Source organism: Nelumbo nucifera, chromosome 1, assembly GCF_055504915.1.
Source record: "Nelumbo nucifera cultivar China Antique chromosome 1, China Antique-T2T, whole genome shotgun sequence".
Classification (NCBI taxonomy): Eukaryota; Viridiplantae; Streptophyta; class Magnoliopsida; order Proteales; family Nelumbonaceae; genus Nelumbo; species Nelumbo nucifera.
Genome location: NC_142649.1, coordinates 75,412,828 through 75,430,016, shown reverse-complemented (window position 1 = coordinate 75,430,016; position 17,189 = coordinate 75,412,828). Strand labels below are relative to the sequence as shown.

The 17,189-nt window shown below is 36.4% G+C and overlaps 1 protein-coding gene and 1 pseudogene across 2 annotated transcripts; one reads left to right on the top strand and one right to left on the bottom strand.

Moving 5' to 3' along the window:
* Positions 1–2,339: 2,339 nt before the first annotated feature.
* Positions 2,340–6,096, bottom strand: LOC104604955 (BTB/POZ domain-containing protein At3g22104-like). Of its 2 annotated transcripts, none has more exons than XM_010269537.3 (3): positions 5,497–6,096; positions 3,406–4,509; positions 2,340–3,080 (listed from the first exon to the last, which is right to left on the bottom strand). In XM_010269537.3, exons 1-3 carry the CDS (start codon positions 5,560–5,562, stop codon positions 2,625–2,627), a joined length of 1,626 nt encoding a protein of 541 aa, XP_010267839.1. In that variant the 5' UTR covers positions 5,563–6,096; the 3' UTR covers positions 2,340–2,624. The 2 variants fall into 2 exon arrangements, with proteins under 2 accessions (XP_010267839.1, XP_010267841.1); XM_010269539.3 differs by lacking the exon at positions 5,497–6,096 and adding an exon at positions 4,784–5,451.
* A 540-nt stretch (positions 6,097–6,636) lies between these two features.
* The window catches only part of LOC148803449 (omega-3 fatty acid desaturase, chloroplastic-like), a 35,715-nt pseudogene continuing 25,162 nt past the window's right edge, over positions 6,637–17,189 (top strand).

Below are 17,189 nucleotides of genomic sequence, written 5' to 3'. Positions count from 1 at the left end.
TGAAAGCGATATATGCTTTGAACAAGGGTCTTTTCTTTGTAACTTGAATGATGAAAAGAGTTGTAGACTCACAACAGTAAAGAGAAGAGGTACACGGAACACATTTAGGCCACACATGTTAATAATATATAGACTATAGTTGAGGAAGCAAGGGACAATATGTAGTGGAGTGGAGTACGACTGGTTCATGGTTTCACGACCACGTGAACCATCCACTTACATTTGGCATTTGATGGCTGGCGTATTGATGATGCAAGGATGATTGTAATAATCAATCCATCTTAATTACTATCTTACATTACACACTAAACTCTTTTTTTACCTCTTTCCTACTACAACACCTCTGCTCTATTGCCTCTATTACATTACTCGTTCCTTTTTATTAATAATCTCCAAGCCATCCCCCATGGTGAAGTAAGGAAGTAAGACCACCCTAGCTCTGAGTCTGTACTGTGAAGGGGCCATCCCTTTGGTGGCCAGTCCTTTTCTGCTTTACATTTCACGTCTTCCTTTCAAGTAAAACAAGTTATCAATTGAAGTTTCAGCAAGTAAAGAAGGATGCCCAGAAGGAAAGATTGCCAAGTGGCAATGGTAGGGACTGTTGTGCAAAAGTTTGTTGCCCCCACAAGCAGAAGCGATTTGACCATTGATGAACACATGCAGCACCTTTGCACTACATGAACAATGAAGGCCAGAGCATGGAAGATTCCTGCTCACCGACGTGGCCAACTGAGCCAAATCTCTTTGTTGGATCACTTTGTATGTCAATCAAACTTGGTGCTCTGCTTCTACATATACACGCACATAGCTGTACTATTTAAAGGATTCTTGTGGTCACATCTTGATCTTGCGTCTTGCCTGGCGACATTCCTGCTCATTGTTACACAGGGAACCGCCTTGTAAATGGAACTGTCGAACACCATGAACCAGTCAACCAGCCCGTTGGTGGGTAACTACTAACTACTATCTAGCTACCTCCCTGTTTGGTGTCCGTTCCATTTCTGGTTCAGTGAACCATCTGCTTAAGCGTATCTCTACAGTCTATAGAAAAAATACGTCTATCTCTAAGACCACTCTGTTTACTGTTTGTCGACAGACTCGAACAGGGAAGAAATAGTAGAATATCAAAATATGTGATGGTACTCAGTTTTTGTTGCTTTAGGTTTAGGGGTTTTCAAGTTTCAATGCGACTCAAATCGTTTTGGTTATTTTTGGCCGTTCCCGCTCCCGGTTTTTCTTGTATTATTACTATTAAATGCTTGCGATTTGCGAGTTGGTGCCCCACTGCCCCCCCTTCAGGCTTCAGTACGAGTACGAGGCTTCACCTGGGGCTGGGGGCGGTGGCGGTGGACCTATAATGCGCGTACCCTTGGCCAGTCTTATATCTGACGCGGTCAGTTGACTCACCACTCAGTACACTGAGTTGAGTCGGTCTTATCTTATACATGTCTGCATTCGCTAGTCGCTACAAATACAACTTACAAACCCTTTGACATTGGCAGTAAATTAATACTGGCTACCGCGTCTGTCTCGCTTCTGAAAATGATGGAAAGGGTCCACGGATACGCTGATTTTTCAGGGAAGTGGTTAAATGCATAACTTCATAAATAACCCTGAAAATTTTGGATTATCAAAGTGATGAAATGAAGCTCAAAAGGAGATGGTGTGTGAGATGTCAGTGCAATCCATCACATCAATGGCCGGATCTTTACTAAACGCCTGCCTGAGTCGCCGCATCTCTCCCCTGAATCTGATTTCAGCGGTTCAGCCCCAGAATAAATTAAGCTTCTAGTTACTTATTAGCGTCGTTTCCCTTGGCTTAACTGGCGTGGACAAAGCAGAAAAAGTAGTCAGGAGGTAGGTCTTGGCCTCTTTGGATCGGTATAAGTCAATGGAAGACCCTGATCGGTTGGGTGACTCTTTTTATAATTTCCATTCCTTTATCCCACTGGAGGAGGATGTAAGGAATTGTTGTCGGCTTCATTCAATCCTTCTGCCAAAGTAAAAACACAGAAAGAAGCAAGAAAAAAAAAGATATGAAATCGATGACACTTGCATGATTCTGTGTAGGTGCTGATATACTACAATGAACAGATTACAGTCTCAATTAATTAAAATCATAGACTTGGATTGTCTTTCTAATGAAAAAAGGTCGATGGTTTTAGCACGTACTTTTAGATTTTTCAGGAACCAATTTCTGTCTTCAGCTTTTGATTTACCCCATAATATGTTCTTCGCTTTTATACTGTATAGCAGACCAGTTGTCAACTTGCAGTTACATCAATACACTACATGAAGGTGATGGAAAGGGACTATACCTTGGAGACCATTCATATATACCTGGGTAGATAATAAAAACAGCCTCACATTTACGAAAAGAAATACATGTACTCTCTCCATCAGTACAGCCAAGATCTCATTTTTTTTTTCTTTTTTTCTGTTAAAGAAGCTACTCTCAATCATCTTTGCTTTTGTGCACACCAAAAACCAAAAGAAGATGAAACTTTACTTTTGCAAAAAAGAGATGGATTTCTTACATTATGCACACCCATTTTGTGATACTATACAAATAATTGTATTGGAAATTATTAAAATTAAAACAAAAAAAGGAGTAAAAATTTCCATCAGGAACAGAGCCTGGGCAAGGATCTGGCATTGCTAGAGCTCGATAGTCTTGACTTCATGATTTTTGCCATTTGGGTTTGCATTTTCCTACAAACCTTCTCCAATTCCATCACCCTCCATTGCATCCCTTGTAAATGTGCTCTGAGCTTCTCATTCTCGCTTGAAAGATCAAGCTTTCTTGCATATAGCACCACTTGATCTCCATCCTCAACTTTCTTTAACTTAGTTCCCTTCTCAGAGTAACTGAAGGGCGAATCACTAATGGGTTTGACATAGCTCGTGTCCTGGATTAAACTTTTGAGCTTGGAATGTTGGGATATGAGGGCCTGGACAGCTGTTCTTGATGGAAATTTTGAGTTTTGAGCGAGGTGTTTGCAAGCTTCTGATGAGAGTTTCTCGTAGTTCAGTGCACAACAGATCTTCATCCTCTCTTCCTCCGATAGTCCAGCATGGACCTGCAGAAGTCCCATTTCAGTTCAAACGTTAGACAAAATTAATGGCTTGAAATTATGTCTACATCTCTACTTTTAGTAGAACCCAAGCTCATTTTGTCATTCCCAACCCTTCTCAGAGATCTGATCAACCAAAAGGAAAAGAAAAATCAATCACCCCACATCCCCATATTAATTCTCACTAGACAAATCAAAATATATTGCAAAGAATCATAAATTTCGAGTGTTTCTGAGATTGACAGAAGATAAATCAACAGAGTTGACACTTGACACTCCACTAAAGTTGCATATACTTGGAGAAAGGAATTCTGAGAATGTAATATTACACCTCGAGATACATGTCCATTGCCCGGTATATTCCATCATGAGAGTCTCTTGCAGATTCTGGCAGAGCTACGGCTAATGCAACAAACTTCGAAGGTTTCAAACAGGAATCTGGCGCCACTTCTGCAATGTATAAGTCCATCAAGCTACCAACCTTCTTCAATCGAGCAGAAGACACCCAACAACCCCCTCCTCGAAGAAATGATCTCAAGAACCTAAGAACCAGATTCACATCATACAGATAAGCCACACCAGGAGGAGAAGGTACAAGAAGGTTATCAAGTGTTGCTTGATCCAGCTGCGAACCAATCATACTTTCTAATCTGTTCCGACAACATTTGTTTACATTCAAACTCAAAGCCACCCGAAGAATCCCAAATAAGTTCTTGCAAGAAACAGAACTCCAATGAAGGGAAAAGAGCATCTCCGCAACACTCTCTACAATCATACGCTTCTCATCTGATGTTGCTCCTGAAAACCTTGATTTTTGGTAATAGAAGAGAAACCTACTTAGAATTACATGACTGAACTTTTGAGCAATCATCGCCTTTATCAAATTTTCAATCAAATTGAGGTGCAAAACCACAAAATCTTCAAACCACCAAGTTGCCCTTGAGAAACTATTCTTCATGCTTTCAGTGCTTCTGGTATCGCAGGAAAGCCGGAAACCAGAGCTGTCAGGGGAAGACGTAGAGGGGCTTACATCACTAGACATAGCCAGCCTTGGTACAAGGGAATCCAAGCATTTCTGAAGTATAGCTGAAGAGTTTTCTACCAAAGGAAAATCTTGGTACTGCTTCAAAGCTACAAGAATCTCAGACCAGGTCCAGTCGGGAATCCCTTCAAGGGATTTCTCAGTTTGTTCGATTAAATTTTGGGTTCCCGAGACGTCTTTAGCCATTCCCATGAAATGGGCAACACTGTTTAATAGGATGATGTTAGACGGAGTTACCTCTATTCTGCCATTATTATAGCAGAACCTAGCCATGAGCTCAAAACCCTGTGCTCCTCCTGGAAAGTCATGGAATATGACCTTGTCATTCCTGCTCTTGCTCATAGATTTACCAAATAGTTTTCTTAATCTACCCGAGAACGATAAAATAATTTTCTGCAAGTACCCATAAGGTAATAAAGTCAGATGAGAACGGATCGAAACAAAAGAGAACTATGAATAATAAATTTGTTAAAGGAGAAATGAAAAAAAAAAAAAAAAACAGGTCATTCTAGAAAAGGAATATGAGCTCGATAAAAACATAAGGTACATACTACAAAACAGAGCAACTCGAAAGCAACAATAGAATAAGCACGGAAATTCAATAAGCAAGAGCCAAATGTATACATAGGCCTACATAAATACACATATGATGGAAGGATAATTTTACCAATTCCTGCAAACGAATGGTGAGACGTCGTTATAATAATGAATTTGTGAAAGGGTGATCAGGAAAAGATGTCTGTTTGTCATCCCAGAATAAAAAAGATGAGCTAGGAAGTAGCAATAAATAATGCGGTAGCAACACCAATATCACTCAAAAAGAGTGAAGGCAAATAATAAAGGTAAGAACATTTATTCACCAAGAAAGAGAAATAAACAGGATGAAAGAAGATATTAGTAGGAAAAAAGAAAAATGAAGCCCAGCTAGCACCCTGTTTTGTGAAAATAATGGTGACAAAATGATGCAGCTCTAACTGGAAGGAAGAAAACGAAAAGAAAGGAAAAAAATTTAAGAGCACCATGTTCCTGTAATACAGATGCAACTTAACTAGATTTAACGAGAACAAATGCACTATACAAAAGCATCCAAAGAAAGAGGGAAAATAAGGGGGGAAATAGAATTAGAATTCTCATGAACAACTGGTCAAAAGCGGCAAAGGCTTCGTGGCTGGAAAACAACAAAACAAGCGGAGAAGAAAACCTTTTCTGCATCTAAACTAACAAGCAGAAGCATCCACAGTGCAAGAACTAGTTACAAACAACAGACCCAATTCAAGCAGACTAAATCGAATCAAACAGGACATCAAGAGAAGGAAAAAGAAGTCTGCGACTATCCAAAGAATAAAAGAAATGAAAAGAAAGAGCAGAGAGTATAATTACCTTATCCACCAAGAAGATCTCTTGCCCGTTAACATCCACTTCGAGATTACAGAAAACTTCCATCATTGAGTACAAAAGCAAAGACAAAAGACCACTCAAACTAAACGGTTTTTAACACCAGAAGAAGACTTTCTGAAACACCAAGCGTAAAATTTTAATTTCTCAGCTTAATTCAACAGCGAGGAGGAGAGTGAGGAATGAGGACGAAGGAGAAGACATGGCCATAAAAGTCCATATTCTTAATGGGTAAAGAAGACAACAGAAAGAGGTCACTTCGATTCTGCTGCTTAGTCAATGCGAGTGGAAGAAGCAAATGTCTCTGAACTCAAAGATAGAGAGAAGAACCAACAAAGCCTAAAAGACAGAGAAGAAACATATAATAATAACCGAAAGACTTAAAAAAATAACAGATGAAGCTATGAAGCAGAGTGAGCCCCTCTTTAGAGAAACAATTGTAATGGCCGACCCCGACTAAACATCACAGCAAAGCAAAATTTTTTCCTTCCAATATGTTGTGAAGAGACTCCCCAGAAACGTAGAGCTCAAGCTTTATTGCTGGACTTCTCCTTCAGTCTCTCTCTCTCTCTTCATTCCATTTTCATCGCTGCAAGCCCGCAATGAAAGAAAAAAAAAGGATAAATTACAAAAAACCCCCTATACTATGGGGTCAGTGATAAAAACCCCTGTACTTTTTTTTTGTGATAAAGACCTTTCTGAACTTTGATCGTTAAACAAAGACCCCCTCGGCCATCAAATTACCAAAATACCCTATTAAACTTTTTCTATTTTTTTTTTTTTTGTCATTCTCTCTAAAAACCTAATTGACCTCGGAATACCTTTACTTGTCGCCAAAAAGAAAAAAAAAATCTCATTTTCTTTGGCAAGAAATATCTGGCAATGAGAAATCTAACTTTTTCCACCGATGATCATCACCGAAAAACAAAAAAAAAAATCTCCGGCAAGGAAAAAAATCTCTAGTGGTGTGTTGCTAGGAGTGTCGCTTTTCTCCAAACATCTCAGCGGAGAAATGCCAGCATCACTTCGAAATTGCAATATATTCAGCTTTACAATAATGAATTTTCTAGTGAGTTGGGTTTTATCAGAATGTGGTTTAGGACTCCTCCCTCGCGTATTTCGTCGATGAAGTTCGATGAATTTGATCCTAGTGCCCCCATTCCGTTTTGATTGGCTGAAGTTCGAGCTGCCATTCTTAAACTGTATAGCTGCTGTAATTTTAGTGTAGCTCATTTATTTAGTTATTTATTTTGTTAAGTGAGCTAGAGAATTAATTAGTTAGTTTTAGTGAGCTGGCATTTCATGATGAGGTGGCAGTGTTAGTTACAAAGTTTGTTATTCTTTCTGTTAGTTCTCTCTCTTCGTTTTGTATATAAGCTCATGTAAGCTACTGTTAGTAGCTGGTTTTTTGATGAATGAGAATTTTCTCTTCTTCATTTTCTTCTGGTTTTGAACTGTTCATAAACACATGGCAGTCTATGAGCTTCGTCGTTAGGGATATTGCTGTCGTCTTTGGATTGGCGGCAGCTACAGCTTACAGCAACAATTGGGTTGTTTGGCTGCTTTACCTGGCTGAGCAGGGAACCATGTTCTTCACTTTCTTTGTACTTGGCCATGATTGGGACCTCCTGCTTCTATTCTTTTTAGTATTATAGAACGAGTTTTGGATTGCACAGCAGCCTTGGGATTTTCTCAAACAACCCAAAGTTAAATAGTATGGTTGGGAGCTTCTCCAAAAAACCAAAGCTAAACAATGTGGTCTGGTATTATTTTGATAGCTCTATTTCTTTTTTGAGAGATCTCATGAACTTAAATATCAACTCTAGGAATTCTGGGATTCAACGAATTGTGTTGTGATGACATTGCAGGAGAATAAGCAACAAGACTCACCATCAAAACCACGGGCATGTTGAGAATGACGAATCATGGCATCCCATCAATTAATTTTCTATACTGGCCTATTGTTTGCTCTTGTTTTCTTTCTTTCTTTAAATTCTTCTCCGTTCTTGTTTTCTTGGTGTTTTTTCGCTATTAATTTCTTATTTATATTTGATTATCTCCTCCTTTACAAGAGTTTGGACATTACCCGAAGGCTGCATTTCTGGTACCTTTTCCAATGCTTGCATTTCCTTCTATCTGCTGGTAAATTAGCTATTTCCTGATTGCTTCAGAATCCATTAGATCAACTTATATATGCGTTTCCTATTGTTTCTCTGTTTTTAATTTAATTATGTTACAGTAGAATAGAAGTCTCGAAAAGTCAAGCTCACACTTCCATCCAGACAGCGACTTGTTTGTCGCTCATGAGAAGAAAGATATGATCACGTCCACGCTCTGTTGGGGAGCAATGGTGGAATTGTCCTTTGCAATCGGTACTATCCAAATGCTTAACATCTATGGAGTTCCATACTGGGTAGGTTCAGTTTCTTCATTTTTAACTCATGCCTTAACTTGCCTTGTCATGATCAACTCTTACAAGAATTCTCTTCTCCGATTATATGAAGTAATCTAAATTATTTTCTGAATTGAGATTGAATTTTGTTACTTATTTGCACCACCGTGGTCATGGAGATAAACTTCCATTGTACCGTGGTGAAGGTATGCTTTATGCTTTACGCCCACCGCTGCTGTTAGTAGTTGCAGCGGCAACATTCCCTTCTCTCTCTCTCCCTCCCAGTCTCTTCTTCCTTCCTCTCCTCTGTTCTTCTAGACCCATTCCTTGCAACGGAGTCAACCGGCATCGTCATTTTGAAAACTTTAAATAATTAGAAAAAGGTAATTTAGACATTTAGAAAACTTTAAATAATCAGATGTAAATCTTTTTGAAATTAATTGACGGAATACTAATAAAGAAAGTTATTTGTTTAACAGCCAAGGGTCTTTATCACTAGCCCCATAATACCGGGGGGGGGGGGCTTTGTAATTTACCAAAAATCTCTGCAGGAGTGAAGAGCACACACCCGCCATTCTCTCTCCATTATATTTATTATTCATCATTAACTAATCTTAGAAGCTTTTTTGCAGTAAATAATTCTGTCTTACTAAACGATAAAAGACCTTTAGGAGTGCCTCCCCGCTTTTCCACGTGATTTGTAATTGACCAAATTACCATTTTATCCACTTTGGAAGCAAGAAGCCAAGAAGGTCTCATGTCTGGGCCCACCGCCCATATGGGTCCCACTAAAAAAGAAAAACAAAAGACCTATCCGTCTCTTGATCCGAAATTAACCAAGTCATCTTAGCTTTTCCCTTTGTAGGTTTGTTCCCCGTTCAGTTATTCCCCATCACGTCTAGTCTGCTGGGAAAATAAAGGCGGTTTGCTTGCTGTGCTGTAGTTGATACTTATTGTATGTCTAAACTAATCTTGAATCTTGTGGCTGAGGAGACACAAAAACAAGCAAGTACCCCAACTGAAACGGAATCCTGGTTTTGGATCTTTATAACTAATTGATTGCTCAGTGTTGTTGCATGTAATGTTTTCTTCTCAAGTGGATCCCACGGCTCTGATCGTCAAACGCGTACAGCGTACTCACAAGTCGCAAATTTTGGGCTGTGTATGTAACTCCCAAAGACCGATTGCATGTCACGCTGCCTTCCACTATCCAGATCAAACTACGCTACTTTTTTCTTTTCTTTTTTTTTTTTTATTTTTGCTAGTACTAGTGGAACAAGGGTACTTGCAATCTATTATATTTATCCAATCCAAAGAGATATCTTTTAGTCTTATCTAAGGCTGTCATAAATCTGATCACGAGAACTTCTGACTTTCAATGATGGATCCTTGTACCGGATCCGATTTGGGTGTACCCGATACCAGAATAACTTGTATGTTGTAACCAATGAATCGGTATCCATATCAATATCATAATGATATAACTAATCAAAATTCGCCATTGTTGATTAGTCAAATCTCTTCCTGCTGGCTGCATAGTTTTCCCTACTAGTAATTATAATAAGGAAAGACAGTTCAATCCACGTTTAGCTGTAATCGTAACCTTTTTTTTTTTTAATTTATATTTAACACATTAATGAAGAAATCAGAAATACAAACGGACCAACACGTTAGATTGAAATTTACTCAACACCGAACCCACATGGGAGTGTGGGACCACAGCCCACTTGAATTGGCCAGCATGATAGCATCTCTTGTGAGTTCTGCGAGACCTGTTCATGGGCTGGATAGTCTCGGTCCGGTCTGGGTCTGTTTTTTTATAAATTGGGTTTGGTCATAATTTTAGGTTCACAGGTTTGGACTCGAAATTAAAGCATTGAGTTTGACTTTTTTTAGGTTGAGTTTGGGCTTTTTCAATAAAGTCTAGTTCAAGTCTGAACTTGACATGATATTATATATTAAATAATAAAAAATATATTTTATTTAATAAAAAATATATACAATATTTTTTTTATAATTCTTTTATTTTTTTTAAGTAATAATAAGATGTTTATTATTTTTGAGTTTTAAAGTTTTTTAATATAAATAAAACACTTATTTTATTAAATAAGAAAAGAAAAAAATACATTTTTTCAAATTTTTGGCCGAACTCAAACTAATACCTAAGATTCAAGGTTTATATAAGAATTGGGCTCGAGCTCAAGATTTAAACCCAATGATCAGATTAGATTTGGGTTCGAGCCTGAATATATTCTACTAATACAAATGCAAAGTCTAGCTTGACCCATGAACAGATTTAATTGTGACGCCAACCTAATGGTTAAAAAAAAGTAAAAAACTACCATTAAAGTGGCAAGTGGTGACCCATACAAATATAAGTGGTTAAGCATTACGACGGGCCTTGCCTAATTTGGTCCCATTGATGCCATGTATCCAACTACCCGGATCCATCACCTAAGCAAATCCGTACAAATAATTGGGGCTGGAGCCACAGATGAGATCGATCAAATCACGTCTTATTGAAATTAATATGAGGTGGGTATGAAGTATAAACCATAAAGTATTCATTGGTGTGGGATGGGATTAGCGGTGTAAACGGGTCGAATTTAAATTGAATCAAGTAATATTTGAATTTGAATATGATTAAAAAAATCTGATATTTGAATTCGAATCTGATTTCAATTCGATTAATTAATTATTTTAGATAATTAATAAATATATGAAATTAATATTTTATTATATAAAGTATATAAATATATAAATTATTTATATAATTTAATTATTTTATATATAAATTTTATAAAACATTTATATATTTTATATGTTATATATAAAAATTAAATAATCGACCGAGTTTGGATATTTATCAAATCGAATCAGGTCATATCTAAATTTGAATCCGATTAACTATTCGATATATAAGATACATAAATTCAACTAATTAGATATTTAAATTATCCAAAACCAATTTAATTATATAGAATGTCAAATTCGAAATCAAATTTTTAAATACCGTTAACACCTATGAAACTGACACAAAATATATTCCAATCCGAATTCAAAGAGTTCATTGAAGAAGAAATAAGAGTGGATATCATATGATGAGGTCTATTTTATAAAATAAAATTGCACATGAAGCTATAGGTGGGGCCGATGGTTGATTTTTCGTATTTCAATGATGCATGTTTATTGAGATTCCTCCGTAACATACAGCCGAAGTCCGGTAAAAGTAACCAATTGAGGATGTATTAACTGGTTTGTTCCAGCGTTGAGATGGAATCAAATCCATGGATGGGGTGAGTGAATACGAAAAAAAAGGTTCGGTAAAAGTTTTTCTTTTTATCTCGTGAAAGATTACAGATTTCTTCAATTCGTTATTTCGTAAGTTCATGCATTTCGGCTGTGACTGACATCCGGCAGGAGCGGGACTCGTGATTCAGTGCGCTGGGTACTCAGATTCACCACACTATTTCCCCCCCTCATTGACAATTTGATACAATTATCAAGAAAAATTCGAATAGTACTGTGACCTAACAACCCTGTACAAAGAGTTCGATGTATTCTATTCATCATCCTAGTTAAGGGTGTTAATGGATCGGTCCTCGTCCATTCGAAAATCAATTTGAAATGATTGGACGGACCAACGACATATATTGAATTGAATTAATTCAGTTTAAAATATTTATTAGATTGGATTGTATCTGCTCTGTTCATAATAAAAATTTATATTGAATTGGGTTGGATTAAGTCAATATTTTCATTAATATAAGATAGAAATATAGGTGTCAATGGATTGAGTTTGGTTTAAAATCAATCTAAATTAAAATGAATTTGAACAGATTGGATGATGCAGACATTGAATTGGACTTGTCCAAAATATTCATTGGTTGGATTGGACTAAACCTGGTCCATTTGTAATGGAATCACATTGAATTGGATCGAATTGGACCAAATCCAGTCTAATTGACACATACTCCTAGATGTTTGGTATGGTTTCCATTTATTAAATAAATGTTTATACTTAAACAAAATAGTAAATAAATACATGACAGGTGTTTTTCTAGTGTTCATCGACAGTTATGCGCCACATAAACAAAACAGTAAATAAATACCTTTCTATTAGGGGAAACATTAAAATGAAGATTCCCCAACGGTTGACTTACATGTAAATCGATACAAACATTTATCAGATAAACAAGCCTACCAAATTCATAGAAATTTAGATAGAGCAATTTTGTCCCCGGACTGATTACAATTATTTCCAAATACTTCTTTATCTCTGGGTTCAAAATGGGATTCTGACTATCACCCTTTGTTTCTAAGTCTCCACCCATCGACTCAAAATTTACTTAAACCTTTTAGATTCTTTGAGATGTGGTTAGCCAAGTCCTCTAGCAAACAAGTTATGGAGGAATGCTGAATTGTCAAATCAATGGTCATAAGGCTTTTAGGATAACTCAGAATTTGGATAGGGTAAAGAAAAATCTATTCCAGTGGAGAAAACATTATTATCTCGATCCGAAAGTAGAAATAAAAAATTTGGAAGCACAAACCATACAAGCCGAACAATTGGAAGACTACTTAAACTTACATAGCCTGTATAAATAATTAGAAGATACTGTGGCAATTGGAAAGCTTTTGGAGACAGAAATCTCACCACACTTGGTTACATTTTGGTGATAGGAATACCACTTTTTTTCTATAAAAGTACTATTTTCAGAAGAAAAAGAAATTATATTGAAGGAATAGTGGATGACAATAATAAGTGGAAATCCTCTCATGAAGACATTGCGAAAATCTTTGTGGATTATTTCTTGGAGATTTTTCTTCCCAAGATACTCAGGAAATTGAAGACTTACCACATTTATTTCCCTCAATTATTACAGAAGAGGATAATGCTAGGCTTCTAAATATTCCATCTGAAGAGGAAGTTAAATCTATCATTTTCAGTATAGTCAGTCTAAAATCTCCTAGTCTAGATGGAATGCCAACCTTGGTTTTTAAGGATTGCTGGGATTTGATCGGATCAGAAATAGTACAAGTGGTTCAGGAATTTTTTAGGAATAAGAAACTGCTCAGAAGGCTAAATCATACTTTCATCTGTCTTATCCCCAAAAAGATTGACTACACAAAAGTCTAAGATTATAGGCCTATCAGTTTATGTAATGTAATTTATAAAGTGATAGCTCCAAATCAAGTAGCTTCTGTTCCATGTTGTCACATGTCTGACAATACCTCTGACTCACGAAGTTTTCCATTATTTGAAACATAAGAAATGTGGTACAGGCTATATTGCTCTAAAGCTAGACATGTCAAAAGCGTATGACTACATTGAATGGAATTTTCTTCTAAAAATCCTCTCTTTTAGGTTTTTCTGAGAACTTTTGTCAAATCATTAAAGAATGTATTTCTTCGGTGTCTTGTTCAATACTAATCAATGGTATTTCAAAATGACACTTTTGCCCCTCTAGAGGCTTAAGGCAAGGAGATCCTTTATCTCCTTATTTATTTATCCTAGTAATGGAAGGATTAAGTCGTCTCCTTTTTTCAAGCAGAAAATGAAGGCAAGGTACAAGGTATATCCTTGTCTTCTAACTCTCCCAAAATTTCTCATCTTTTCTTTGTAGATGATGTTATGCTATTTTTGAAAGCCCATAAGGAAGATTTAGATAATTTACTTCAAATTCTTACTAAATTTCAACAAGCTTCTGGGCAAATGATTATCTTAGAAAAATCCGAAGTTTTTTGCAGTAAAAATATTCACCTCGGCACCAATGTATGATTAAAAGACAATTGCATATAGGCCCTCTTAACAAGAATTCAAAATATTTAGGCCTTCCTCTTATTTGGTCCCGCAATAGACATTCTCAACTTAACTTTATTCTGGAAAATATGAAGGCTAAATTAAACAATTGGATAACCATCAGTCAAGCTGGAAAGAAAGTTCTTATTTAATCTATCCTTCAAGCTTTCCCTATTCATGCTATGAGTATTATTCAATTCCCTCAGAAAACGATAGATCAAGTGAATAAACTAATTAAAATTTCTGGTGGGGTGTATCTTCTTCTTGTAAACATCCTTATCATTGGTGTTCTTAGAATGTTCTCTTGTTACCCAAGGCATATGGTGGTCTAGGTTTTAAGAATCTTATTTTGGTGAACCATGCTCTTATGAAGAAAATAGCTTGGAAATTTTTAAATGAACAACACAAATTATGGGCTCAAATATAGAAATCCAAATATCTCAAAATTCATAATATAATTCCTTATGCCTCTACTTCTACTGGTTCTATCTATTGGAAAGCAGTATGTCCTAAAATACTAGAATTAGCTTTTGAAGTAGGTCATTTTGTTAATGAAAATTTGAACTTTCGGGTTCATCAATTCCCATGGATTCAGAAAAATCATAAATTCCATTGGATTACCTTTCTTACTGCCCCTCATTTGTAGAATTTGAATATTTTGTCCCTAATTTCTATGGGGCATTGGAATACAGATGTAATTCAACTTCTCTTCTCAAGAGAGGAATCAAGGGATATCTTACAAACTCCTATTCTTACCTCCAACAATGAAATTAATTGGATTTGGACCCCTCATCATTTTGGAAATTATTTAGTCAAGGAGGAATACAAGATTAAACAAAGGACTATTCTTCCAAATCTATCAGAAAATTTCAAATTCTGCTTATCCAAGATTTAGAAGCTGACTACTCCTTGTTATCAACTCTTTTTCTGGAGAATTCTTAACAATTTTGTTTCGGTTAAAACTTTTATAAATCCAATAGACAAGCTATGTACTCTATGTGAAAAATCAGAAGAAACAATTACTCACATTTTTATTAATTGCCAATTCTCTCAGGCTGTGTTATTTGAAAATCCCTGGAATCTAAACTTGTATAATATTTTTCACGACTCTTGGGGTTCCTGTCTTAAGGATCTTTATAACCAACTAGCCGATAATCATCTTTTCCTTTCAATGTCTGAACTGGCTAGCTATTGCTTGTTATTACATCTGGTATGTCGGGAATGAGAAATTTTCAAGAAAAAGCAAATTCTACCTTCTCAGATCATTTCTATGATTAATAAAATCTTCCAACAATCCATGGAATCAAGGCCACATGCAAATTTACATCACTCCCTTTCTAGAAGTCAAAGAATGCAATTATCTATTGCTAATTCTACTGAGCTGATTGTTTTTACTGATGCAGGGAAAATTTCAGACTCTTTATACAGTTTCGGTATTGTAATATTAAATGAAGGTCTAAACTATACGAAAGCTAATGAGGGAAGAACATCAAATCCAACTTCTACTGACCAAGCAGAACTACATGCCATTATGCAAATGATGATAGAATCATAGAACCACAACATTGGAGTAAAAAAGAAGTATATATATGTTCGGATGCAAAGCAAACAGTCCAAGCTTTACAGAAAATGTCTATTCTTACTTGGTTCTGCCACTGGTTTTTGATGCCAACCAAAAACTTAATTTCTACTTTAAACCTTAATATTACTTTTGCCACGGGTAGATAACTAGTAGGTATGAAAATTTCTTCTGCGTTGCCGCGAGTACCGTAGAGATGTTCCCAATCTTTTGTGTATAGCACAGATCTGGAGTCGGCTGACAATAACGTTGTGCAAACGCACCTATATAAACACACTGAGAACATCTTGCGGCTGTGGTCTCATGTGCACATGGATATAACCAGCGTTGTGTGGTCTGGTCTGCAGATGAGCACTCCACATTTTGACCCTTTGATATCAAAGATATGACGTCGACACTATAATATCAGTATTAAATCATCCCTTCATTTCTGGCTTTTCATAAGCCATAGAGTTGAGATTAGCTGAATGCAATGGCCATTGAACCAATGATAATATCTTACGTGAGTGATAAAATATATGGAGTTTAAGTGAGAGGGTAAATGATTTGGATCTCATGTATTTTATTAATTACTGGCATGGGATACTATCGTTAATTTTATAATCTGCTGAACAGCTACTGTGTTCAACTAAACATTTCTCAACAATTACTTAGAAGAGCTATCAACAGTCACTACAAATTAACCAACCGATGGAGCAGAATCAGAATCAACCACCATTCCTCCGCTAAAAGTGATTTCAAAACAATGCTGGTTTTATGGGGTTTATTTTATTTCAGTTTTGAGACCCTAAAACCCTAAACCGAGGTTAAATTAAAACATCTGTCGTAATTAAATTAGTTCGAAAGGCTGAATTTGGATGGAGTACAAATACAAATTTATAGACTGGAAAACTTTGTATTTTATATTATTTTGTATACATTTGTATTTGTACTCCTTCCCAACTCGGCCTAAACTGTTATTTACGTGATAGGACAGCTTGTCTTCTGCCAATATGAACGTGAATGGCACCAACGTGCCAAGGATTTTGAAATGCAAGAATGAAACAAAAGCAACCCTTTCAAAGTCAAACTATGGATGGGTCTAGAGTCTAGACCATACCCATACCCATACCCATACATTATATATAATTAAGCTTGCCTGTATTTGATTGTATGTGTGCCTTAGAGTTTGACATTGCCAGTATTTGATGAGTGGATGGCTTGGTGGTCCACCTTCAATAAAAAATTATAATTAAGAGCTACAACTCCTAAAGAAAACGTTACTTTATGTTATTATATAAGAAAGCGAAGAACCAATTAATATACTAACCTCTTTCTTACTCGAAAGAATGATTTTCTTTGTTATAACGACTAGTGAGAGCTAGGTCGGTCGTGAGGACCATCACTTGGATGGCCATGCCGATGCATCCATGACCTCACAACTAAAGGTTCAGAGAATTCTAGCCTGCCCAAGTTGTGCCCGCTTGAGTAGTTGGAGTGACAAGAACCCAACGTAAATTAAATCACTCCCAAAGTAAGGTTTCAGTTGTAGGCCAAGAATTCCAGCCTTTACATACAGCTCTGGATGTAAGGGTGTCAATGGATCGGATCAATAAGACATATTGGATTGGATCAATCTAGTCCAAAATATTTATTAAATCGGATTGAACCTGGTCTGTCCATAATAAATTTATATTGAATTGAGTTGGATTAAGTCAGTACTTGATTCATTGATATAAGATGAGAATATATGTATCAATAGACCGGCTTTGGGTTGAAACCAATCTAAATCAAAATGAATTTGAACAGATTGAACAGTACAAACATTAAAGTGAACCATTCCAAATTGGTTCAAAACATTCATTGGATTGGATTGAACCTAGTCCATTTATAATAGATTCACATTGGACTGGATCAGATTGGAC